The following is a 27,402-nucleotide window of genomic DNA, read 5'->3' on the forward strand; positions in this document are numbered from 1 at the left end:
AGCGCACTTTAGTAAACAGGGTCCTTAGAAAATAAGATATTTCTATGAAATGCAACTTTATTAAGCAGGATTTTGGTGTCAAGTAGCTCATCGCTCAATGCATTAGGTACAATGAAAAATGCATTTGAATATGTTCCTCATGTCTGAAAAAACACTATAAGCTAATTCTGCATAGCATCTTGGTCACTGACACGTGCCAGATCAAATCTGTATTCAATAATCACTTGATTAACTTTAGGACTGTCAGGGGTTAAAAAAATACCTGATAACCCCCATGGAACAGATTGTCATGCTGAATGTTCCACTGACATACATATTAGACAGACTCAGTCTTTCACTCTCAATCTAACAGCCCACATTAATAAACATGTAATATAAATAGATGTGCAACAGCCAAAATATTATTAATTTTATATTCAACACACATGTTCTTTGTGAGAGCGGCACATTAGCAGAAGGAGAGGGGAGAGAGAAGGCAATTCCGTCATCAATTCCAGGTAAGAATGAAAGGACCACAAATCACCATGCAGGCTAGAATTTTACTTTTCTGCTGCTAGAGGATACCAACCAGGTACGGTGTAGAAACTAGACCTATATTGTCAGCGGCCCCTATCAATACATAAGGCACACTAGAACAAAAACAGTGATTTCTGATTCTTATACAGTATAGAGCAGAACACAATGCATTATGCCCTACTTCCTTATTCTCTTAGGTTTCCCTTTTTAATTCCCCTTCACAGCTTCTCTTATCTACCTTTAGTCTTATTGGGCATCTTTTCCTGCCTCTTATGCATTAAGCTCCAGCTTTTCCTCTCTTCAAGAGTAGTGCTTCATAGCATCATACTAATATTGGGTAGATACATATGAGTTTTCACATGAATCCAAACATCAATTGATCTCCACATTTACCCCCAGAATACCCTCAAATCTCTGCTAGTAGCTGAGTGGGCAGATGAACAGACACACCAATAAGATATATATTATCATCTGATATGAGTTTTGGTGCTGATCCTGCAGCATTTTGATTAACATTCCATGGACTAGCCCATTTTTATCTTTTTTGGCATACAGCCTCCAGAACTGAACTCAGTATTCTAGGACAGACCTCACTAACACCCTGTACAGGTGTATCATCACATCCTTTATTCTACTGATTATATCTTCTCATATGCACATCAGCATCCCTCTGGCTTTGACCATTACCAGAATCACATGTTTTTGCTACCTGGTATCTTTAGATACTATTACTCATCAGTATTTATTGTGTCAACGGCACATCACCTTCTCATTTCTGTGTACTGTTTTCTTGGACCTCTGTTCCCCAAATGCATGTCTAACTCAAGCAAATGGACCACTCCTCAAGCTTTTTTAGCTCATTTCTCTTTCAGTCACCACTCTCAGGAGTGTTCATTATGTTACAGATTTTTGGTGTCATCTGCAAAGAGATTAACTTTTCTTTTTAACCTCTCCACAATATTGCTCAGAAAGACGCTGAAAAGAATATGATCCAGGACCAATCCCTATGACAAGCCACTAATGAACTTTCTTTCTGCTGTGTGAATTCCATTTACCAGTACCCTCTATTGTCTATAATCCAACCAGTTTCTAATCTAATCCATTACTGTGGTACCACCCTCAGACAGATCAGCTGATTAAAGAGCCTCCTATGTGGGACAGTATCATATGTTTTGCTGAAATCCAAGAAACCCACATCACTTAAGGATTTTCTTGCAGCAAGGAAACCTCCCCAACCTATATTGGGTTCCACTCCTTCTAATCTGGCTTGAACTGGACTTTTTGAGAAATAGACACTTTTCAATCTTAAAAAAAAATTCCTGTGTTTTCTTTGAAGACTCTAGTTTAAATTCTCCAGTTAACTGGATTATTTTGTATTTTCCTCCCCCTTACTTTTCACTTTTATATTTCCTTATTTCCTGCCTTTTGATTGATAAACTTGCAACAGAGCTACCAAAGTTTTTTTTTAAAGACTATTCCATTATATTACTGACTGGACAAATTTTATATTGAAGACACTGATATTCATTTATTGGGATAAGACCCCTGGGGCAGGCCACTAGCCGAAACACAGTATTGTGTCGGGTCTTTGATCAATAAATCTTCTCAAGCATCCAGATTGTCCTTGTCATCTCTGGAGTCTGTGGTCCATTTCCCACTTCCCTTTTTCTCTGTTTCTCTCCATGGGATCTCAGAGTTCTCTGCCCAGGTGGATTTCTACTGATCCAAACATCAATTCAACAGATTCTTCAGTGGACCCATCAGAACTTCTCTAGGCTACCTGGGAACTCACTAGAATTGGCCCAGAGTCTCTGGGAATGTTCCCAAGATGTTTGGGTCACAGCACATATTAAACACTTTGGTCTCGTGCACTGCTGCTCATCCTCCTGCTACAACCTATTTGTTTAGGGCACTCGCCGAGAACCAACTGACTACTAGAGGAAGTGCAAAGAGCTGTGCAGATCAAAGTGTTTCTATTACTACTAATTATCAATGCTATAGTGCTACTTGGTATACTCAGGGCTTTACAGTTATACAAAAGAGACAGCCCCTGCTTGATAGAACTTACAATCTAATGAAGACAAATATAAAGGACACAAGAGATGTGAAATGTAATAAGCCCAGTTTTACTAAGATACACTAGCATTTTTAGCATGCGCTAATATTAGAGACACTCATATATTCCTAATGGGTGTCTCTAGTATTAGTGCGTACTAATTTTTAGCATGCGCTAAAAAGGTTAGTGCGCCTACAGCACGGCTTAGTAAACAGGGCCCAAAATGAGAAACCTAAAACATCTATAGAAAATAAACCAGGGAAATAAAGTCAAACCAAAATCATATATTTAAGTACACAGTGGGGCTCATTTTCAAAGCACTTAGACTTACAAAGTTCTATAGTAACCTATGGAACTTTGTAAGTCTAAGTGCTTTGAAAATAGGCCTCAAGTGTGTACAAATAATATATAAAGAATAGAGAAGACCTTAAGAAAATAAACTCACCCATGCAACTTGCCAGACTATGGCTGCTAAAGAGAGTTGATAAGCTTTCTCATTCACTGGGTCTCCAAACTGCCATCTCCAAGCCCTTGATATTAGTCAGCACTCCTCATGGCAGTGTACAAGGATGTTTAAACAATTTTAAACAACAATTTTCTATGCACTGTGCACTTCACCACATACATTCATGCAGCAATATAAAGATAATATTCAGAAACAATCAAATGCAATAACAACCTTGTTTCACTTCCCCATATAATATTCCAACCTAAAACATCAGAAGATAAATCTTTCAAAAAGAAAAAAAACAGCTGGATATCATCTGCAAAAGGAGGCCAACAGTTTACAAAGAGGCTAAAGGTACAGATTAAATAACACTGGGGATAAATCTTCTAGCACTCCTGAAAAAACAGTTTTGCAATGAAGCTTTTAAGTAGTAAATTTAAAACAAACCGGAGAAAATATTTCTTCACTCTGGAAACTCTGGAATAAAACTCTGGAATTCGTTTGACTGGAATAAAACTCTGGAATTATTATTATTTGTTATTAACTTTTGTATGGTTGGTTTGCTGTGCTTTCCTATCAATTACTAGATTTTCTAGATGTTGTTTTGTGTGTTTTTAAATGTTTTTTTTAACATGTAAACCATTCTGTTTTGCCAAAGCAATAAGTAACGGTATAGTAAATAAATAAACGATAAAACAATAATGTTATAATGCTGTTGTATTGCTCCATGGTCCGAACTGCTTTTACCACATTCTCTGACAACGGAGAATGTGGTAAAAGCAGTTCGGACCATGGAGCAATACAACAGCATTATAACATTATTGTTTTATCGTTTATTTATTTACTATACCGTTACTTATTGCTTTGGCAAAACAGAATGGTTTACATGTTAAAAAAAACATTTAAAAACACACAAAACAACATCTAGAAAATCTAGTAATTGATAGGAAAGCACAGCAAACCAACCATACAAAAGTTAATAACAAATAATAATAATTACACCAAACCTAAAAATTTATAATAATTCAAGCTGCAACATTGGGCCTTCAAGACTGAGACAACAGGAGTGATTTATTGATAAGTGACCCGATACGGGCCATGTTTCGGCGTGAAACAACGCATGCCTCAGGGGTCAGGGTTAGGTTGTGAGTGGTTTCTAATGTGTATCTGTCCAATATCTCCAAAGAAAGAGGGGTAAAATCTTTAAGACCAAGCTCACCTGTCTCAAAGGACAGCCATGATGTAGAGTTAGAAAGCTATAAAACGACAAGATTACTACAGGAGCTTTTTAACTCTACATCGTGGCTGTCCTTTCAGACAGGCGAGCTTGGTCTTAAAGATTTTACCCGTCTTTCTTTGGAGATATTGGACAGGTACACATTAGAAACCACTCACAACCTAACCCTGACCCCTGAGGCACGTGTTGTTTCACGCCGAAACACGGCCCATGTCGGGTCACTTATCAATAAATCACTCCTGTTGTCTCAGTCTTGAAGGCCCAGTGTTGCTCCTTTTTTTGTCTGTATACTTTCTATGTATGCTGTTTACCCTCTCTGTTTGGTCTGTAATAATTCAAGCTGTAAATTATCATCTCTTTTTTTTTTTTTTTTTAATTTTTCCTTTATCCTGCAATATTATCAAATGTATTTTTAAAAAGATATGTTTTTAGGGTTTTACGAAAACGGGTATATGTATCCTCTAATCTTAATAATTTTGGGAGACCGTTCCAAAGTGAGGACAATAGAAAAAAGAAAGCTGACTTTCATGTAGATTCCCATCTAGCCCTTATTGATGATGGAATTACTAACCTGTTATCTGTAAGCGATCTAAGAGTGCGTATCGGTGCATATGGTATAGTAAGATTAGCTAAATATGATGGGATTGATAAATGTAACGCTTTGCATGTCAAGATGTAGATCTTAAATTTTATTCTGGCTTCAATCGGAAGCCAGTGAAGCTGGTATAAAAGTGGTGTCATTCTATCATATTTCGATGCTCGACAAATAACACGTACTGTGGTATTTTGTATCAATTGTAGACGTCTTAGATTTGCCTTTGTGATGCCTGCATAAATAACATTACAGTAATCTAGACGTGAAATAATATAAGCATACGTTAACGTATGTAGAGAATCTTTATCCAACGAGTTTCTAATAGAACGTAATCTCTGCAAATGATAAAAAGATTATTTTATTACATCTGATTTTTGCTCATCAAAAGATAAGGCAGAGTCAAGAATAACACCTAAACATTTAAACAGATAAAATAGGTATTAGTGTTGGTATTGATCCATGACCTGTTATCCAAGATATTATTGTTTTATCTGGATTTAATACTAACTGCTGTTTTTTAAGCCAACTAGCTACTTGTCAGGCTTCTTCCCTGGAAGCACTGGGTTTGTGAGCCCTTGGACCACTACTGTGGAGCGGCAGTGGCAGGCAAGGTCACATTCAAAGCAGAGATGAGGCAAGGCTGGACTGGAACCCCGAACTGGAGTTCTGCACTGGAATACACAGGACTGGAACGCACCAGATGGGTGCGCACTGGACTGGAACCCACTGGACTGGTACACACTGGAGTGGAGCCCACTGGACTGGAACACACGGGACCAGAACCCGCTGGACAGGAACACACTGGACCTAGGCTTCACCTACACTTAGCCACCGTTCCCCAAGGGTTGAGCCCTCAGGTTTGGGCAGCCGGCAGGGCTTACAGGAAAAACGGAACTGGAACTAGCAAGCAGGAACAACAGGAATCAGGATACAGAAGTGCCCCCAGGCACCTAGGCGAAAGCAAGGCAGACAGGAAGGGAATGTCCGGGTTCCGGCAATAGTCAGGTCTGGCCACAGGCAGAGAACATCCGGGTTCAGGCAGTAGTCGGGTCAGGCAGCAGGCAGCAAGTAACGGGGTTCAGGCAGTAGTCTGGTCAGGCAGCGGACAGGACTAGGGCTGAGGCTCCAGAAGCAAAGGAAAACACACACGGGAAAACCAGAAAGCTAAACACAAAAAAACTAGTAAAGCTGTACACAAGCTAACAAGAAAGCTATGCCCAAGCTAACTAGTCACAAGCTAGAAATTCACACTAAGCAAAACACAGGTGAACTAGTAAAGCTGTACACAAGCTAACAAGCAAAGCAATGCCCAAGCTAACTAGTCACATGCTAGGAACTCACACAGAGAACGAGTAAAGCTGTACACAAGCCAACAAGAAAAGCTATGCCCAAGCTACTAGTAACAAGCTAGAAACTCACACTGAACTGGACAAGGTAGCAGTGCACAGAGCACTCTAACATACCAGGGACCTTAGATGATGCAAAGGCCAAGGCTGCAGTCTCTAAGTGATTAATAAAGCTCTTCAACACCTGAGGAGCAGCTGCAGCCATCAGTAAGCAACTACGGAGGGTGTCCAAGCACAAACAAGAGAGACAAGTCCGGCAGCCTGGAAGAACCGGACCGGACTGGGCTAAAGTCTGGAACGGGTAGGAACAGCAAGACTAACTATGGCAGCCACTGGCTCTGGCCACCAGCGGGTGAGAGGAGCACAAACCAAGGAGCAGGCAGAGCGCACACAGAACATAGAGAGACTTAGAATATCTAGGTGCAGCACAGAGGAGCAAACAGAGCCAGGCTGGAGACAGAGGTAGAGCTAACTCAGGCAGCACCCCCAGGTGCAGTAGAGTGGAGTAATTAGAGCCATGCTGGAAGCAGCCAGCACACAGAAGGAAAACTACTCCAGAAAGGATAGGCAGAAGCCAGCTTAGAAGCTGACCCCCAGAAATAAGGTAAGTCTGAGGGTGGTCACGGCCACAGACGTGACACTACTTCATCAACTCAATTTTGAATAGGTGTTAAATCAATATTTTGCAGTTGCACATAATGAATAAGAAGGAAATCATCAGCATATGAATAAGAGCTGATACCCAAAGACTGGATAAGCAACGAAAGTGGAATGACATATAAATTAAATAATATAGGTGACAAAACCGATCCTTGTGATACCCCGCAGGTGATAATGTGGGAATTTGAAGTAGATCGATTTTGAACAACTTTAAAAGAACGATTACTGAGGAAGGATGTAAGCCAAGTAAGAACGGTACCAGAAATACCAATTTCCTTTAAATGACTAATTAACAGATCATGGTCTATTAGATCAAACGCCGCAGAAAGATCAAGTGAAACAATCAGTGCAATGTAGCCTTGTTCCAATCTACAATATATTTCACTTAAAAGAGAGGTCAAGACCGTCTCTGTACTATGGCCTTTCTTAAAGCCTGATTGTCTTGTATGTAGCACATTTTTTGGCTCTATGTATGATTGCAACTGTTTAAGCACTGTCGTCTCCAAAATTTGAGCTAAAAAAGGGAGATTTGAAACTGGAGATAACTGTTCGGAAGGTACGGATCTAGTGAAGATTTCTTAAGACTTGGCTTAACCAAGGCTTCTTTGAGAACATTTGGAACTACTCCGTCTTTAAGACTTTTAGTTATAATTGAATGTAAATAAATTTGTAAATCTAAAGAGGGAAGTTTCAACCAACTGGAGGTATCGGATCCAATAAACAAAAAGTGGGTGAAAGACGTGACATCATATTTTGAAATGATGTTAAAGATGGAATCTCAAATTGGTGCCAAACCCCTGATAAAGCTGGAGAATCTACCTCTTCCCTATCTGTATTCTTTAAAAAAGAAGCTCTCAACTTATCGATGTTTAAAATAAAAAATGTAGCTAATGTTTCTGACTCTATGTATAATATCTCCGTAATTATTCCCGGTTTTGTTACTAACTGATTGATAATATGGAACAATTATTTAGAGGAGTTTGCAGCCGTTTGTATTTGTTTTGAAAAATAAGATGTTTTTGCAATCCTTCACTGTGTTATAAAATATTGCTGACACTGTTTACATTTATTTTTTTGTTCTATTGTCTTTCCCTTTCGCCATAATCTTTCTGGTCTGCATACCTGTTGTTTACATAATTTTTGTCCTGTGTGATACCATGGATGAAAGTATTTCATCTTTAAGTATTTTTTTTTAGCAGCGATATTATCAAAAGCTGCCAAGAGTACCTGATTCCATATAGTAATCTGTTCCTCTATTGATGAATCAAAAAAGTTTAATGGAAAAATTCCTGATAACGGAGGTAGGACAGAAGGATCTATCTTTCAAAGACTCCTGGTCTGGATATAAGATGGAGTAGATCTCTGTACTGATCCTTGTAAAGATAATTTAAAATATACAAAAAAAATTATCTGACCATGAGACTGGAACAATTTCCTTCTTTACACATTTCACCTTATCTGGTACATTTGTCATAACTATATCTAAAGTATGTCCTGCTATATGAGTAGGTCCATTTATATATTGTGTTAAGCCAATATCTTTTAAAAATTTAGAAAATCTCATTGTCCGTGCTTGTGTCTGGTCATCTAAATGAATATTAAAATCTCCCACTATTATCAGATTTGGGAATTTCACAACTGCTTCTGCTATAGACTGATATATATTTTCCCAAGTTCCTGCTGTAATAGATGGAGCACAATAAAAAAGAAGTGTACAAAAAGTAAAATTTACACATAGATATATGTCAACCCCCCTCCCCGTTTACCCACTCGAGAGACATAACTTACTGAATAACCTGATGGTAAACATTGAAATAAATAAGATTCTTCTCCAGGAAGGAGCCAAGTCTCTGTTAAAGCAAATAAGTCAAGCTGATAGGTTTGTATAAGGTCCATAATGTAAGTATACTTCCGCTTTACAGACCGACAATTTATCATTGCTACGGAAAAAGAAGAAAATGAAGAAGTAATTTCTAAATCTATCTTCTTAAACAATGGAAGCGATATTAGAAAACGGGACCTACAAGTAATATTTGTTTTCCGACTCGGCCGCCAGCCCCATTGTACTGGAATAGTTGAAGTCTCCGATGACATATCTAATATTGTATGAGGTGACATAGAAAGCATATAATATAATATCAACGTATAAAAGGAAATACTAGCCAACCAGCCTGTAAAAGCTATCCTCTTTAACTCTCTTACCGGCTGTCTTACGTCTCGGTTTGTTGATCGTGTTTCCCATGTGGCAGTTGTAGCAATGGTAAAAAAAAACTTAGCAGAGTGTCATAAACATCTGCAACCCCTCGTCGTACACCCCAAGAAGCATGCCTAAGGAGCAGGATCTGCTCCTCGGGCGCGCTCCTCCAGCGCGTGCCCAACGCGCGCGCCACCACAGCATGAGCCCTGCTGGTGCCCAGGTTTAAATAGTGAAAAGGACTTGCTTTGCTGTCGGAGGACGCTGGTACGTGGGTCACGTGACCCCGCCTGGTAACAGGAGCTATATATATATATAAAGCTGATAGGTTTGTATAAGGTCCATAATGTAAGTATACTTCCGCTTTACAGACCGACAATTTATCATTGCTACGGAAAAAGAAGAAAACAAAGAAGTAATTTCTAAATCTATCTTCTTAAACAATGGAAGCGATATTAGAAAACGGGACCTACAAGTAATATTTGTTTTCCGACTCGGCCGCCAGCCCCATTGTACTGGAATAGTTGAAGTCTCCGATGACATATCTAATATTGTATGAGGTGACATAGAAAGCATATAATACAATATCAACGTATAAAAGGAAATACTAGCCAACCAGCCTGTAAAAGCTATCCTCTTTAACTCTCTTACCGGCTGTCTTACGTCTCGGTTTGTTGATCGTGTTTCCCATGTGGCAGTTGTAGCAATGGTAAAAAAAAACTTAGCAGAGTGTCATAAACATCTGCAACCCCTCGTCGTACACCCCAAGAAGCATGCCTAAGGAGCAGGATCTGCTCCTCGGGCGCGCTCCTCCAGCGCGTGCCCAACGCGCGCGCCACCACAGCATGAGCCCTGCTGGTGCCCAGGTTTAAATAGTGAAAAGGACTTGCTTTGCTGTCGGAGGACGCTGGTACGTGGGTCACGTGACCCCGCCTGGTAACAGGAGCTATATATATATATATAAAGCTGATAGGTTTGTATAAGGTCCATAATGTAAGTATACTTCCGCTTTACAGACCGACAATTTATCATTGCTACGGAAAAAGAAGAAAACAAAGAAGTAATTTCTAAATCTATCTTCTTAAACAATGGAAGCGATATTAGAAAACGGGACCTACAAGTAATATTTGTTTTCCGACTCGGCCGCCAGCCCCATTGTACTGGAATAGTTGAAGTCTCCGATGACATATCTAATATTGTATGAGGTGACATAGAAAGCATATAATACAATATCAACGTATAAAAGGAAATACTAGCCAACCAGCCTGTAAAAGCTATCCTCTTTAACTCTCTTACCGGCTGTCTTACGTCTCGGTTTGTTGATCGTGTTTCCCATGTGGCAGTTGTAGCAATGGTAAAAAAAACTTAGCAGAGTGTCATAAACATCTGCAACCCCTCGTCGTACACCCCAAGAAGCATGCCTAAGGAGCAGGATCTGCTCCTCGGGCGCGCTCCTCCAGCGCGTGCCCGACGCGCGCGCCACCACAGCATGAGCCCTGCTGGTGCCCAGGTTTAAATAGTGAAAAGGACTTGCTTTGCTGTCGGAGGACGCTGGTACGTGGGTCACGTGACCCCGCCTGGTAACAGGAGCTATATACAGTGGGGGAAATAAGTATTTGATCCCTTGCTGATTTTGTAAGTTTGCCCACTGACAAAGACATGAGCAGCCCATAATTGAAGGGTAGGTTATTGGTAACAGTGAGAGATAGCACATCACAAATTAAATCCGGAAAATCACATTGTGGAAAGTATATGAATTTATTTGCATTCTGCAGAGGGAAATAAGTATTTGATCCCCCACCAACCAGTAAGAGATCTGGCCCCTACAGACCAGGTAGATGCTCCAAATCAACTCGTTACCTGCATGACAGACAGCTGTCGGCAATGGTCACCTGTATGAAAGACACCTGTCCACAGACTCAGTGAATCAGTCAGACTCTAACCTCTACAAAATGGCCAAGAGCAAGGAGCTGTCTAAGGATGTCAGGGACAAGATCATACACCTGCACAAGGCTGGAATGGGCTACAAAACCATCAGTAAGACGCTGGGCGAGAAGGAGACAACTGTTGGTGCCATAGTAAGAAAATGGAAGAAGTACAAAATGACTGTCAATCGACAAAGATCTGGGGCTCCACGCAAAATCTCACCTCGTGGGGTATCCTTGATCATGAGGAAGGTTAGAAATCAGCCTACAACTACAAGGGGGGAACTTGTCAATGATCTCAAGGCAGCTGGGACCACTGTCACCACGAAAACCATTGGTAACACATTACGACATAACGGATTGCAATCCTGCAGTGCCCGCAAGGTCCCCCTGCTCCGGAAGGCACATGTGACGGCCCGTCTGAAGTTTGCCAGTGAACACCTGGATGATGCCGAGAGTGATTGGGAGAAGGTGCTGTGGTCAGATGAGACAAAAATTGAGCTCTTTGGCATGAACTCAACTCGCCGTGTTTGGAGGAAGAGAAATGCTGCCTATGACCCAAAGAACACCGTCCCCACTGTCAAGCATGGAGGTGGAAATGTTATGTTTTGGGGGTGTTTCTCTGCTAAGGGCACAGGACTACTTCACCGCATCAATGGGAGAATGGATGGGGCCATGTACCGTACAATTCTGAGTGACAACCTCCTTCCCTCTGCCAGGGCCTTAAAAATGGGTCGTGGCTGGGTCTTCCAGCACGACAATGACCCAAAACATACAGCCAAGGCAACAAAGGAGTGGCTCAGGAAGAAGCACATTAGGGTCATGGAGTGGCCTAGCCAGTCACCAGACCTTAATCCCATTGAAAACTTATGGAGGGAGCTGAAGCTGCGAGTTGCCAAGCGACAGCCCAGAACTCTTAATGATTTAGAGATGATCTGCAAAGAGGAGTGGACCAAAATTCCTCCTGACATGTGTGCAAACCTCATCATCAACTACAGAAGACGTCTGACCGCTGTGCTTGCCAACAAGGGTTTTGCCACCAAGTATTAGGTCTTGTTTGCCAGAGGGATCAAATACTTATTTCCCTCTGCAGAATGCAAATAAATTCATATACTTTCCACAATGTGATTTTCCGGATTTAATTTGTGATGTGCTATCTCTCACTGTTACCAATAACCTACCCTTCAATTATGGGCTGCTCATGTCTTTGTCAGTGGGCAAACTTACAAAATCAGCAAGGGATCAAATACTTATTTCCCCCACTGTATATATATATATATATATATATATATATATATAATTTTTTTTTCTTCTTCAGGGTCCAGTTCCCTTCTCTGGCTACCTCCACCCATTCCTTTCCTAATAATTCCTAACATTTTATTTGCTTTCTTAGCCGCTGATGCCACTGAGCAGAGGATTTCAACGTATCATCAATGATGGCACCTAGATCCTTTTCCTGGCAGTGACTCCTAATGTGGAACCTTGCATCACGTAGTTATAGTTTGGGTTCCTCTTTCTCACATGCATCACTTTGCACTTACAGTAAACGCCATCTGCCATTTGGATGCTCAGTCTCCCACTCTTGTAAGGTCCTCTTGCAATTTTTCACAATCCTCTTGCAATTTAACAACTCTTAATAACTTACTTACTAGTTATTCCCATCTCTAGATCATTTAAAAATATATTAAAAAGCAGCAGTCTCAACACAGACCACTAAGGGACCCCACTATCTACCCTTCACCATTGAAAATACTGATCATTTAACTTAACCTTACTCTGTTTTCTATCTTTTAACCAGTTCTTAACTCTACAGTAGGACACCACTTCCTATCACAAGATTTTCTAATTTCTTCTGGAGACTTTTATGAGGTACTCTGTCAAATGCTTTCTGAAAATCCAGAAACACAATATCGACCGGCTCACTTTTATCCACATGTTTATTCACCCCTTCAAATAAATGTAGTAGACTGGCGAGATAAGATTTCCCTTGACTAAATCCATGTGGATTTGTCTCAGTAATCCATGCTGATGTATATGGTTTGTAATTTTGTTCTTTAAAATAGTCCCTACCATTTTGCTCGGCAGCGATGTCAGGCTCACTGGTCTATAATTTCCTGGATCACCTCTGGAACCCTTGTTAAAAATTGGTGTTACATTGGCCACCCTCCAATCTTCCGGTACTATGCTGGATTTTAAAGATAAATTACATTAACAATAGCTGTGCAAGTTCATTTTTCAATTCTATCAGTACTCTGGGATGCATACAGAAACATAGAAACATGATGGCAGATAAAGGCCATATGACCCATCCAGTCTGCCCATCCTCTGTAACTCCCAATTCTATCTGTTCCTAAGCGATCCCACATGCTTATCGCATGCCTTTTTAAATTCTGGAACAGTCCTCAACTCCACCACCTCCACCGGGAGGCCATTCCACGCCTCCACCACCCTTTCTGTGAAATAATACTTCCTTAGATCACTCCTAAGCCTATTCCCTCTTAACTTTGTCATATGCCCCTTCATTCCAGAGCTCTCCCAGTCCACATATTTCCTACTCTTCAATCTGTCAGATTGCCCCATTACATTTTCCAGGCCTACAGAGATTTGTTTCCGTTTCTCTGACTCATCTGCATTGAATACCATTTCTGTCACTGGTATCGCTCCCACATCTTCCTCGGTGAAGTAAAGAATCCATTTAATCTTTCTGTTATGGCCTTGTTTTCCTTGAGTGTCCCTTCTAGCCCTCGGTCATTTGGTGGTCCAACTGATTCTTTTACCGGCTTCTTGCTTCTAATATACCTAAAAAAGTTTGTACTATTTGTTTTTGCCTCTAACGCAATCTTCTTTTCAAAATCTCTCTTTGCCTTCCTTATCATTATTTTTCATTTGACTTGCCAGTCCTTATGCTGTTTCCTATTTTCAACAAGATAGAACAGCACTAAGGGCCTCCAGAGCTGGGATTAGAGAATGAATAGGGTCGGGGACCCGCGGTAACCGCAGGGTTTGGAACAGAGCCCATGTGGACGGGGTGGGGATGGGTACAGAGCCTGCAGGGATGGGGGACAGAGCCTGTGGGGATGGGGATGAACTTTGTCCCTATGTCATTCTCTACTCTGAAGCCTGTTAATGAACTGGACCGTTATTTATGTTTGAGTGATGCAGACAACGATATTTTGATTTTTTTTGGAAAAAGAAGCAAACACACTGGCTACAACTAGCAAAATTTGCATGGAGGATCCTGTTCATTCCTTCTGAATCCTGTGATTGTTGTTGACTTATTCATCCACAGATTAAAAGATCACAACAGTGCTTTATAGGGCATACTGCTTCCCCACTAGGGCATACAGAGTGGGTTTTATTTTGTACCCCTGGACATTTTAACAGGGTGGATTAGGATTCCTTGGGGTAGTAGAAGTCAGCTATTGTTGGAGTTGGAAAGGAAGAGGGTGGTGGTGGTAGGGTTATTATAATTACTCGTTGTTTGGGATTTATAAACAACAGTTGCAAAGCATATTGTTCCTTTTCATAATTTAATAAAAAGATTTAAATAAAAAATCAAAAGTGTTTGAGGCTTCTGCAGATGAGGACAGAGCCCACTGGGATGGGGACAGAGACAGGGCCAGTGGGGACGGGACAGGGACGGACACAGAACCTGTGGGGATGGGGTGGGAATGGAGACAGAACCATGGGGATGAGGACAAACTTTGTCCCCGTGTCATTCTCTAGCTGGGATAGCACATGAATCTTTATTGTGAGACCTGACGTGGGCTATGTTTCAGCATCTGTGTCTGCGTCAAGAGTCTTTGAGATTCACTGAATAAAAAGCTATCCTAGAAGCAGGTCCAAGAAATCACTGTTTAAAATCACAGATTGTAACTTTTAGGACAGTGTTGAGATATCAATCCTTGATTGCGTAGCTGTGACAGCTAACTAGCAAACCGTGCCAAAAACTAGTTAGCCGCTGCAGCTACACAATCAAGGTTTGATATCTTGATGCGGTTCTAGTTGCAGTCTGTGATTTTAAACAGCGACTTCCTGGACCTGTTTCTCAGATAGTTTTTTATTCAGTGAATCTTGGAGACCCCTGATAAAGGTGCAGATGCCTTAACATGGCCTGTATCGGGTCTCACAATAAAGATTCATTTGAACCACAGCTCAGAAGGCCCTTAGTATATTTTTTCTTGTTGTTCTGTATTGTGTGTGGTTTCCGTCTCTTTCTGCTGTTCATATTATTTTCAGTTGAATCCTTCTTTCATTTTCTGAAGGATTTTCTTTTAGTTCTAATGGCTTCCTTCACCTCACTTTTTAACCATGCTGGCTGTCGTTTGGCCTTCCGTCCTCCTTTTTTAATCACAGAATATATTTGGCCTGGGCTTCCAGGATGGTATTGTTGAACAGCATCCATGCTTGATGTAAATTTTTGATCTTCGCAGCTGCTCCTCTAAGTTTTCTTTTCAACGTTCTAGTCTCCTTTTTGAAAGTTAAATGCTAACGTATTGGATTTCCTGTGTGTATTTACTCCAAAGCCGATATCAAATCTGATCATATTATGATCACTGTTATCAAGCGGCCTCAGCACCATTACCTCCTGCACCAGATCATGCGCTCTACTAAGGACTAGGTCTAGAATTTTTTCTTCTCTTGTTGGCTCCTGTACCAGCTGCTCCATAAAACAGTTCTTGATTTCGTCAAGGAATTTTACCTCCCTAGCATGCCCTGATGTTATAATTACCCAGCTAGAGACCTGTGTGTTGGGGGTGGGGTAGAGACCTGTGTGGCAAAAGGGCTATTTAGGAGGCAGTAGGGGCTTCAGTGGTAGCTCAGCAGTAACTGGGCAATGCACGGCGCTGCCCAATTACTGCTGGGCACAGTCTCTGCACTAGAAAATACAAAAGTATTTTCTTGCACTGTAATCGCTGCACACTGGAAGCCAGAACTACCGCCGGGCTGCTGCGTGAACCCGGCAGTAGGGTCAATTTGGTGCGTAACAAAACACAGCAGTACAGTTAGCATCGCTTTGCAAAAGGGCTCCTAAATTAAGGTAAGTCCTCTTACACTGAAAAGCTAAATACATATCAGCTCTTCCTACTGGACAAGATGTACATCTGCACTTGATCAACATAGTAGAATTAATTTATTCTCCATTGGTTTAAATACAACAGTTTGAATTCTACCTAACAGCTGGTGAAAGAGAATTCCAACACTTGGGCATCATCCAAGCCAAGGGTCTGTCAAAAGTCAGTGTTAATGTTACCCACTGTACTAACTGACAGAATCATTAAAAAAAAAAAAGAAGAAGAAGAAGACAAGTGTGTAGAGCCCTTGGAGGCTTAAGCCAAGGTAATTTTTCTTTCGTGACAGATATAGGTGGTGTCCTGTCCTGAAGCTAACACAGGGGGGAGCTCTGGCTCCCTGTTGCCATGGTAAAGCTAAGATAGACAAAGGAAATGATATTTCTCTTTTAAGGTTTGACAGGTACGGAAATTGTCAGGGAGAGAGAGGATCATTTCCCTTTAAAGAATAGAAATGGGAAGGAACCGAATAAAGCTCTGGCTCAGCTGTAAGAGATGGGAGGAGTGTCCTAGAAGGGTGAAGCAGGGAAGCCTACAAGCCCAACAGAAAACACTGCCCATAGAATATTTTCTTTTTCAAAGTTTTTAATGTAATTTAGCTTATTTTAGTAAGTTCATCTGAGTTTAATTATTGCTTTTTATATCGCTAGTATTGCTAGTTATCTTATTGTAATCTGCACAGAGTCAAGGCTGTGTAGTGGAATATAAATTTTAATTGTAATTTTGATTCAGGACTCCCCATAAATCTTATATCAGTGTATATAGTTACCAACACAGGAGTAAATTATTGAAGGATAGTGGCTAGTCACCAATTGATGTTCTGTGTATATCTTGGAGGCACCATTTCTCTCCTCCACCTATCCTCCTTGCAATAACCACCATTTCTCTCCCACCCTGACCCTATGGTAAAAGGCATTGCTCCCTCTACCCTCTCACAATGACCAGATCTCTCTTCTTACCTTTTCTCATGGCTGTGGTGCTGGGCTGGTGTGAAGCCTTGAGCATCTGCGCATGTTTACGGCCCCACACCAGCCCAGTGCCATAACTACGAGAAGATATCAAGCACTTTGTTAACATTAAACAGTAAGAGATAAGAAGAGAGATCTAGTCATCGCGGGAGGGTGTAGAGGATGGAGGACAGCAATGTTGGTTATTGGTTGGGGGGAGGGGGAATCTAAATTTGGCTTTAAGATGAAATTTACAGAGTTTTCAGTACTGAAGCAGGCGGGGTAGGCTATTATTAGAAACAATATGGTATTAATATTAAGCCCTCCCAGTAAAAAAAAACTTTCCCTAAATAAACTCCTATTCCTTCTGGTTTTAAAACATTGTGCCAAACAGCCGCATTTATTAACCTCTGAATAATATTGAGCCCTCTGTAGGTAAATTGTTGAGCTGAGCTGTTTAAGACCTGAAACACTGGAAAGTATGACATTTAGGAACCACGGTTTGTGCGACAGAGTGAAGTCATCTCAGTGTCAGTTAAGTAAATTTCAGTCCTAAACAAATGAAATTATAAAAATTATTTAAAAAATCCTTAAATGGAGGTTTTTCTTGATCAGTGATGAACATCTCACCTGCAAAAACGGCAGACACAGTTCTACATATTGCAGTCAAGAGAAGTTGAGTTTCTGAGATCTTTTCCTCCATTTAGGTATATCATATTTGGCTCATAGTTAACCCTTGCTTGAATATTTGCGTTTAACACTTTTTAAGCTATACAGACTGTTAAAGCACACAGAGTTATTTTACCTGTAAAAGTAGCCTTTCAAATGCTAAGAAGTTGTCCAATTTGGCATACTGAGGATGCTTTAAAGTCTGGGCTGTTGCCAGACCTAGCTGCAGAAGGCCACAGTGATTTTCCAAGGCTTCTACATTTTTCTTAAACAGTTGGATGTATGAACTAAGTTGCTCAGGTGTTACTCTACCTGTGATGAGAAAACACAATATCAGAGTGTTTCATAACGTAAAACAAGATACAGGCTTAATTTGTATAAGCAACGTTTTCAAGAAGAAGCAGGCTGAAGAGAGAGGGAGTGAAGAAGTTTCCTTTAACTATTTTATAAAACAGGCTGAGCCTATGAGAAACAGCTCCAATTACTGAATTAACTGGACCATCACAAACACACTGGTGGAACCCTTTACTTAAAGTGCATTAAGATTTGCAGTTAACGTTGCTTAAGGTGGTATTATACTGTGCGTTAGCTGCAAATCTAATGCAGCAATTAGTGGAGGTATTTATAGTGTTTTCTTATTCATCTCATGCACTAATGTTCCCATTAGTGCGCAGTACCTTCTAACATTAATGTGGGAGCACTCAGCGCCTCCTATTTAAGAGGCACTAAGTGCTTCCATTTTAACTGTGCATTAGCCAGTTAGTGTATGGTAAATATAATGTACTAACTGTACATTTCTACATCCATTCCCTGCCCATGAGAGGGAAAATCTGACAAATCCATTAATATACAGTTCACACATGAGAACTACTGCAAAATGCCTTAACACTGTTGTGCATTAAGGGCCAGATTCTGTAAATGGTGTCTAAAAAAATAGGCACATCCAAAAATAACACTTAGCACTATTCTATAAACCGTGCCTACAGTTAGGCACACTTTATAAAAATGGCGCATGAGGCTAGGGAACGCGCCTATATTTAGGCGTGGCCATTGACAACACTGAAAACCTGGTGTAAATACCCATGCCTAAATGTAGGCGCACTCCCCCGAGTAAATTTGAGGAACGCCCATACTCTTCCCATGGCCATGTCCCCTTTACAGCTACGCGCGTTAGAATTTATGCATGCTTCTTTTTAGAATACCTGCCAGCAATTTAATGCATGCGACTTGCCACACCTTATATAGAATCCGGGGATAAGTGCCAAATGCACTTTAGTAATGGGATCCTGGGTGTCGGTCTTTTCCTTCAGTGAACCCTCAGATGCTGAGCAACCAGCTGGGTGCATTAGAAGCAGCTCCTAACTGGCTTTTCATTCTGGGATATCATGCAAACAATTAAGAGTTACATTTGATCGACAAATTGAGTCTTACAGCAGTGGTGGCCCTAGCAATAGGCCAACTGAAACAGGGGCCTCAGGCAGCACTCATTATGAAGCAGTATCTTTCCCCTTCCTTAACTCTCCTCCACAGCCTACCTTCTTTTTTGTTTTTCAAAAGGCGGTGGTGGCAGCGATCCCCATATGAAGCCCTGCAAATGGCACTGGTATCTCCTCTGTACTTTCTGTTTCCTTGGAGGAGGGGGGACGCAGCACAGAGGAGACACCAGTGCTGGTGGCAGGGCAGCATATGGAGATCGCTGCCACCTCCAACTTTTGAAAACAACAACAAAAAAGAAGGTAGGCTCAGGGGGGAGGGGGGAAGAGATGCTAGACTGTGGCTGGCGGGAAGGAGTTGGCCTGGAAGGGGGGCGCAATGATGGGGGAGCCGGGCACCATTTTATCCCTGCCTCAGGCAGTAGATTACCTTGGGCCGCCCCTGTCCTACAGCAAGAACCTTAGCGTTTCCAGCTCCTTAAAATGTATAAATGCTGCTAACAGAGTGGCTAGCACAAAATCTAGAAAATAAAACAATGTAATGGAAAAGCAGAAACACAATTCTGTTCAGTGTAAGTAAATTAATATATAAATCAAACTGAAATAGCATCATCAAGACTTAAAACTGTCCAAAGGATTTTACATTTAGTGTACCAGACTGAATCACTAATCGTAGCCACATGTTTTCCAAATGAGTGTAGGAGTTTTCAATTGTACTTGGCTTTTGGCTATAGCTATGTCAGGCAGATTTACATGGTGATGTGAAACTGTATCCTATGATTCCATGTAAAGTACCTGTCAGAATGAGTATATTTTAAATTGAAGTTAACAGTGATGTATTATTGCTTTCGCCTAAAATTCCTAAGTAATCTCAATGAGAAATGCATTGAATTGCATATGTTCTCTCTTTTGCAGTTTCCAGAGACTTGTGGATCAATATTTAAGGGTTGGTACTTCTTTTAAACACCGGCCATGGCATTTAAACGTATACATTATTAAACAGCACCAGCCAATATTTGTGTATGATGTACCACGCAAACAATTAAGAGCTCCATTTGATCGACAAATTGAGTCCTACAGCAGTGGTGGCCCTAGCAATAGGCCAAGTGAGGCAGGGGCCTCAGGCAGCACTCATTATGGAGCGGTATCTTTCCCCCTTCCTTAACTCTCCTCCACAGCCTACTTTTTTTTTTTTTTTTTCAAAAGGCTGTGGTGGCACTTGATTGCTGTCAAGTAATGTAAACATAGTAACATAGTAGATGACGGCAGAGAAAGACCTGTACGGTCCATCCAGTCTGCCCAACAAGATAAACTTATATGTGCTGCTTTATGTGTATACCTGACTTTGGTATCTGCCATTTTCAGGGCACAGACCGTAGAAGTCTGCCCAGCACTAGTCCTGCCTCCCAACCAGCTTTTTTCATGTCCTAATTTACCTGGATAGTTATCCAACTGGTATTCAGTATGTGTCTAGATTAATCCCAGCTCTAGCCAGGTTCCACGCTGACGCTATTCGAATGGCACCGGGGTGCTCTGTGATAATTTTCAATGGCACTACCAGGATAATTCCACTGATAATACATGGATGTTCCCTATACCAGGGCTTATCCAGGTATCAACTGCTGCTAGTCAGATCAGTCCTTTTAAACATCACGCCCTTGACTGTTAATTTTCAAAACAGTAAATAAAGAGTTAAGCTTGTTCTGTACCATTATGTGAAATAAATTAATTAGCTACATTGTAAGACTTTGTCGACACTACAGAATTATACATTTCTTTTAAAAACACACAGAACATCTGTAAAGGATACTAAATAATGCGATGACATATGTTTAAGATAGAATGGAGATGTGCAAGGTCAATGTGCACGGTAAAACTAATTTCTTCTGTAAAACACCACAGTGATTTGATATTAAACCACAAAGTTCATTAACCAAGACTGCAGTGGCGTAGCGGGGGCGGCTGCCACCCGGGGCGGATCGCCTCTGCACCCCCCCCCCCCCCCGGGTGCAGACCAACACGACACCCCCCCCCCACACCGGCGTGGACACCCCACCCCCACCCCGACACGGTCCCCACCTGCCTACGAGCTCCATCCATCTGCAGCGCAGCTGTAAAGAAGAAATCGCTTCGTTGGCCCTTCCCTCACTCACTGTGTCCCGCCCTTGAGGAAATAGGAAGTTACGTCAGAGGGCGGGACACAGTGAGTGAGGGAAGGGCCGACAAAGCGATTTCTTCTTTACAGCAGCGCTGCAGATGGATGGAGCTTGTAGGCAGGTGGGGACCGTGTCGGGGGGGGGGGGGAGGCGCTGCACCGGGGGGGGGGGTGAACGGATGCACCCCCCCACCCGTTGACACCCAGGACGGACCGCCCCCACCGCCCCGCCCTTCCTACGCCACTGCAAGGCTGTCCCAACATATCCCAACCGATTGGGTGGGAGCATACCAAACCAACCAGTTCAAACCCATGGGGAGCCCGGTGGCCATTCTACCTTACCACAAACATCATGTCCAGAATGTTTACTCATTTGTTTCAAATTCATTTCATAGAACAGAAACTGCTTGATTCTTCATCCAGGAATATTCAAATCAGCTCAACTACTGTAATTAGACATAGATCGGCTCTATTTAACTTATTATGGGCCTTGTTAAACCAAGGATTGGAAACAGAGTTCATTTCAGATTACAATAAGACAAGGTATAAAGACTTATGTAATCAAAGATTTTTTTTTTGTTGTTTCTTCATTACTTTTTGAATATTCCTATCATTGTTCTTTCACATTAAAAATACAGAATATGTTGTGACAATCATTGAAGCATACTCCTACTTTATGTGCCTTTCACTAAGATGCGCTAAGCTCTAATGTGGGCTTAGTGGACAAAAAAATGGGTTACCGCAGGACACACTCAGGCATCCTATGATAACTTTGCAATCAGTGTGCATTAACCACACACTAAACACTTTTTAGTGAGGGGGGTGTGACAGGGGCAAAGAGTAGGAGTTCCTGATCTAACCAGTTAGCAAAGCAACATTGTCGTGTGCAAACTGGTTTCTGCACAGATAACGCAGGAGCCCTTACCACCTCCAAAATAAGAAGCGGTAAGTGCTGCAGTGGTGATTTTTTTTAAATGGTCATGCCCCAACGGCAACATTAGCGTAAGGCCATTAATTGGAAAAAGTAGAAAACCTGGGTTTTTTACAGCCACAATATAAATGGCGTTAGCACAAGGGAATGACCTATGTAAGGGCTTGTTAAGCCCACTTTTTACCGTCGCTTGGTAAAAGGACCCCTTAATTCAGCAATTTTTGGCAAGTATGCCATGGGACTCTGAGGGAGGGTCATAGCTCAAACAGCATCTCTCCCCCCCCCTGCACTTGGGTCCGGTTCCAGCATCTCTTCCCTCCTTTCCTCTGCTGCTTCCCGCCACTCTGATGCAACTTCCTGGGAGTGGGAGGTGACAGAGGAAAGCCCCCACGTGAATGGGCACTCGGCGTATTCTATAAACTGCGTAGAAATTTAGGCTTATTCTATATATTACACCTAAATTTAGGCATATGTTTCAACGCCGATTTTAGGCATCATATATAGAATGTAGTCCAAAATGTCTAAAAACGTCTAGGAAATATACATTTTCAAAACAAAAAGATAAGACGTTTTTCAGGTTCGAAAGGCCATGTTCAACACTTGATTTTTGGACATTTTCAGCAAACTGTCCAAAGTCAGATTTAGATGTCATATTGAAAATGTCCCTCATATTGATGTAAACCAGATGAGATATATTATAGTTAGATGCATGCTGCAACTTATCCATGTGTCCAGTCTTGGGGTGTGTGAATTCCCTAATATCCAAAGAGTGTATACCAACACTACAAGAACCACACTTAGAATGTCCAAAAAACTGTTCCATCTGGGTTAAAGGTGAAACATTGGGAAGAACAGAATGTACTAGGAGATGAAAGGCCATATCAGATGCCCTGCTTACTGCTTTATACATTTTTAGCTGCTCACCCACAGCTACGTCAGTTCCTGATTATTTGCAAGGTAAGCCCTTCTATTCTTATCTGAAGGCTTGTATGTTTTTTTTCAATCGAGAGTACTTTATTCATGCTGTCATCTTTACAAATATGTGTGTTCCAATGGACTTCCTAGCAGAACTATTATTACTATTATGCCGTATGTTTTATTAGGTCTCTTGTTTTAACCTATTTAGTGAAATTTTTCATATGTATTGTTTAATAAGTCACTTTTACTGGTTTGGCGTTTTATGAATATTTATTAATTTACACATTTATAACTCACATATGGTATTCTCTCTTATTTAATTCCTATCAGTCCTCGTTGTATGATAAATCTGGTAAACTTTGTATTATGCTTTAAAGAAAAGTATATTACATTAGATTTTCAGGAATAATGACTGCATTCATTATTTTTTCAGGAACCTTTTTGGCTGTTAGCTGTTTCATCATCATCTGGGTATATCCACATTTGCTGGTTATATTTTCTCTATGCACTCTTTTTGCTTTTCCACATCACATTTTTACTTCAGTTATATAGATTCAATTCATTACTTGGGGGTCCTTTGACCAAACAGCGGTAAAAGAGGCCCCGTGGTGGTGTCGGCGCATTGGCTTGCTGCGTACCAAGGCCCCCTTTTACCGCTGATGGTAAAAGGCATTTTTTTTCAGGAAGGAAATGGCTATGCACTAAGCCAAGGCATTATCGTGTGGAAATTTCCTGACGGAGCCCTTATCACCTACTAATTAGGATGTGGTAGAGGCTCCGATGGTAGCTCTAGGGCATGCCCTCTGCGCTAGAAATTGCAAAAGTATTTTCTAGCAGCATAATCACCATGAACTGGAAGCCGGAAGTACTGCAGGGCTCCTGAGCGACCCCAGCGGTACGGCCGATTTTATGTGCAGCGACATGGCAGTATGGCTACCACCGCTACAAAAAAGAGCCCCTTGGTCTTTTAGTTATTCATAATTTCATTTCATTACTCTTCTAGTGTTCTGTTTATTTCACATTTTTCTTAGTCTCCTACTTGTTAATGTTTTTCTTTTCATTTTTTGGTATTTGTTCATGGTTTTTATTCTTATGCACTTTATATATGATATATTTGGAAGTGTGCATATATAGGCCAAATCTGTGCCATTCGACTTTTTCTTTTATTGTACTGATACTCATTTATGTTTCTTTTAGTGTTTTATCAACTTTGCATTTTGTGCACATAAAATTGAGAACAGTTTTTATTCTCATTCATACTGGTATGTTTTATTCAATGATTTTATTCATTGATGTTATTCCTTTATTTTATAAGCTCAATGTAGTCTTTTTTTTTTTTATACTGCACTTTTTTTTATACAAATTTGTGTTTCTGAATGTTACATACACATATTTTTATTTTTGTATTTGTTTATGATTCTAGTTTTGTCGACTCCTGAGACAGGAGCTTATCTGCATCAAGTCTGTACAATAAAGACTGAGTTTGCATAATAAAGAATTTGTACACAAAATTCTTTCACTTGTGTTTGATTGGGACTGCTCCTCCCCCACTCCTCTTTCTTTGCAGTTTTTTCATAGGGAGTTTTCCTTCATCTTGTTTTGTTTTTGGCCTTTATATGATAACATTTTTACATCCATTTGCTATATTTCTGTATTTTGTAGGCTGTCACAGACCATTAAAATGGAGGTTAGTTCGGTTTAACTTGTATATTTGATATACAATTTATAAACAAAAGCAAAGGCAAAAAGAAAAGAAAAGAAAAGAAAAGCAGAACTCAGGAAGACATAGGACATACACAGAGAATCCTTAGCTGCAGATAGAATAATTTGGAAAGACTGGATAGGCCTTACAATCCATATCTGCTATCATATTCTCTGTTTGTACATTTCAAGATAAGGCAAATCAGCATTACCCATAATACTTCTTCAATAATAATATGGATTAATATGGATTTTATTTGAACATTTTTATGATGTCTACTACCAGGCCACCATTCAAATATTACACTGCAGTCAGCAGTGCCCAGTTCATTCTGCCAGCATACAGACTGCTGTCATTTGAATCGCGCTGCTAGCGCTGATATCAGTGCTTTCTAACAACATAGGGAGACCTTGCTCCAAGGCTTCATGCCTCAGGCATTGAGCCAAAGGAGAATGCCAAAGCGGCTCGTCCCTTTGGGCAGCGTTGGGCACAGCTCCTCAGAGTAGGGCAGCTCCACTATCCATCTGCCCTGGACAATCTCTAAGTGTGATTTTTACCATTCTGCATCGAGTGAACTTTGTTCCTTGGCTCTGCTGCTTATTTATTAGGATTTATTTACCGCCTTTTTGAAGGAATTCACTCAAGGCGGTGTACAGTAAGAATAGATCAAACATGAGCACTAGGCAATTAGAGCAGTAAAAATAATCAAACAAAAATACAAAGTATGGCATGGTATACTACTTGCAATGACAACACCACGAGGCATATTTTCAAAGCACTTAGCCTTCCAAAGTTCCATAGGTTTCTATGAAACTTTGGAAGGCTAAGTGCTTTGAAAATATGCCTCAATATGTACTAGAACATTATAATTGGTAGTGAAGGGTAAGGCAAAGTTGCAACATATAGACAGTGGCGTTCCTAGGGGAGCTGACACCCGGGGCGGATCGCCGATGCGCCCCGCCCCCCCGGGTGCAGCGCCCCCTGTAGGAGTATTTGCTGTGATCTCACCCACCCGGTGTGCACATGAGAGCACCTTTACAGCCAAAATGGACGCTGCAACCTTTCACCTATATGTCTGACTACCAACTGTGCAGAAGTCAGCATTTCAGCTTGTAATAGATTTACTGAAGCCTGCACCACCTCCAAGGTCACTCTGTATCGGGGGAGAATGCATGTCCCTGAGGGAGAGAGAGAGAGAGAGAGCTTACGAGATAAGACGGACAAAGGAAGCTTCATACAGATGCTGGGAGTACATGGTGGGATTATTTCTGATTGGCTCCCAGAAAACTGATTGGTCTGAGAAGCGGGAACAGAAGCAAGTTAGTTGCTGAAGAACCGAATAGAAGAACAGAAGAACAGAAGAGGAGAACACTTGCATTTCTGCAAGCACCTGATTTACCTGAGAGACTTACTGATAATACCTGGCAAAGCTTTTCCCCAGATTACAGCTGTCTACAGGATCTATACTGAGTCTGTATCATCTGTGGCTGATCAAGACAAGTGCATCACCTGAGCTTGTGGGACCTCGCTGAGACATTCGGCTGAGGTATCGGAAGGAATCTGATCTGGTGACCGGGACGGTGAGATCATAGTTTACTTCCTTCAGGCTGGGTTAGATAATTAGTCTGTGCTCGGACCCATCAGATGCGTGACGTCAGGATTTATGATCTCTACTCGCTGTTAGCCTAGTATAAGATTTGTGTGGTAATCATTAGGATCTTGGTATTGTGTTTATCTGTCATTACAGATTAGCCAATAGGATAATCATAGTTATTCTCTATATTTTTGGTATCATTGTGCATGCAATCAGGAATTGCTGATGCTATAAGCTGATAAGAGTTTTCTATATTTTTGTATATAACGCTGTATAAATAAACTAATATATTCCATTGGTCTGTCCGTTATTTTCCATGCAGCTAAGGTTGGGCAGAGGCCACGCCCCCTAGACATAAGCGAGTACATATGTAGGAATTGGCCTCTTACAAAATATATATATAACCACCTACAAATTGGGGCTCTCGTCCGGGACGGTTGGTGCAAGAATAGCAGAAGTTAAAACTTTTTCTGGGTCTTTTCAGAAAGCTGTTTTAACCCTCTGTTTCTCTTTGCACGAACTGCAGTTCCACCTAGCTGACGGCAGACCTTTGTTTATACAGCTGTGTTTTATTGCTGTAATTGGTTGACAGATTTATTACTCTGAGCTCCAAAAGAGGAAAAACGGTTTCTCTAACTCTCTGTAAGGAAGGAAAACAGGGTGTGTTTAGTCTTTAACATGGTGACCGGCACGGTTGGCACATTGCCTGAAATTCTCCTGAGTGAACAGGAGAAGGGCGTGCTGAAAATATTACTGCCACTCTCTCATAGTAAGACGAAACCAGCACCTCTTACAGTAGAGTCTGTACGTGCTTTATTTGGTAGCAGTTCACCGAATAGCTCAGAAGCATATGCTACGGTTTTAAATACAATAATAAAAGAGAAACAGCATTTGTCACAATGGATGCTTTGTGAACTGGGCGTGTCTCTTTTGGCAGTTAAAGACTCTTTGATGAATGAGATAAGAGAGGGATCTGTACCTCTAACAGATCGCATAGCGGATTT

The 27,402-nt window shown here is 41.1% G+C and overlaps 1 protein-coding gene across 2 annotated transcripts in view; it reads right to left on the minus strand.

Moving 5' to 3' along the window:
* SCFD2 (sec1 family domain containing 2) overlaps positions 1–27,402 on the minus strand; it is a 642,339-nt gene that overhangs the window by 491,171 nt on the left and 123,766 nt on the right. For both annotated transcript variants that reach the window (XM_030191376.1, XM_030191377.1), the window contains exon 4: positions 17,802–17,977. In XM_030191376.1, coding sequence (XP_030047236.1) covers positions 17,802–17,977 — 176 coding nt within the window. The remainder of the gene's footprint in view (positions 1–17,801; positions 17,978–27,402) is intronic.

Source organism: Microcaecilia unicolor, chromosome 2 (assembly GCF_901765095.1).
Source record: "Microcaecilia unicolor chromosome 2, aMicUni1.1, whole genome shotgun sequence".
Taxonomy (NCBI): Eukaryota; Metazoa; Chordata; class Amphibia; order Gymnophiona; family Siphonopidae; genus Microcaecilia; species Microcaecilia unicolor.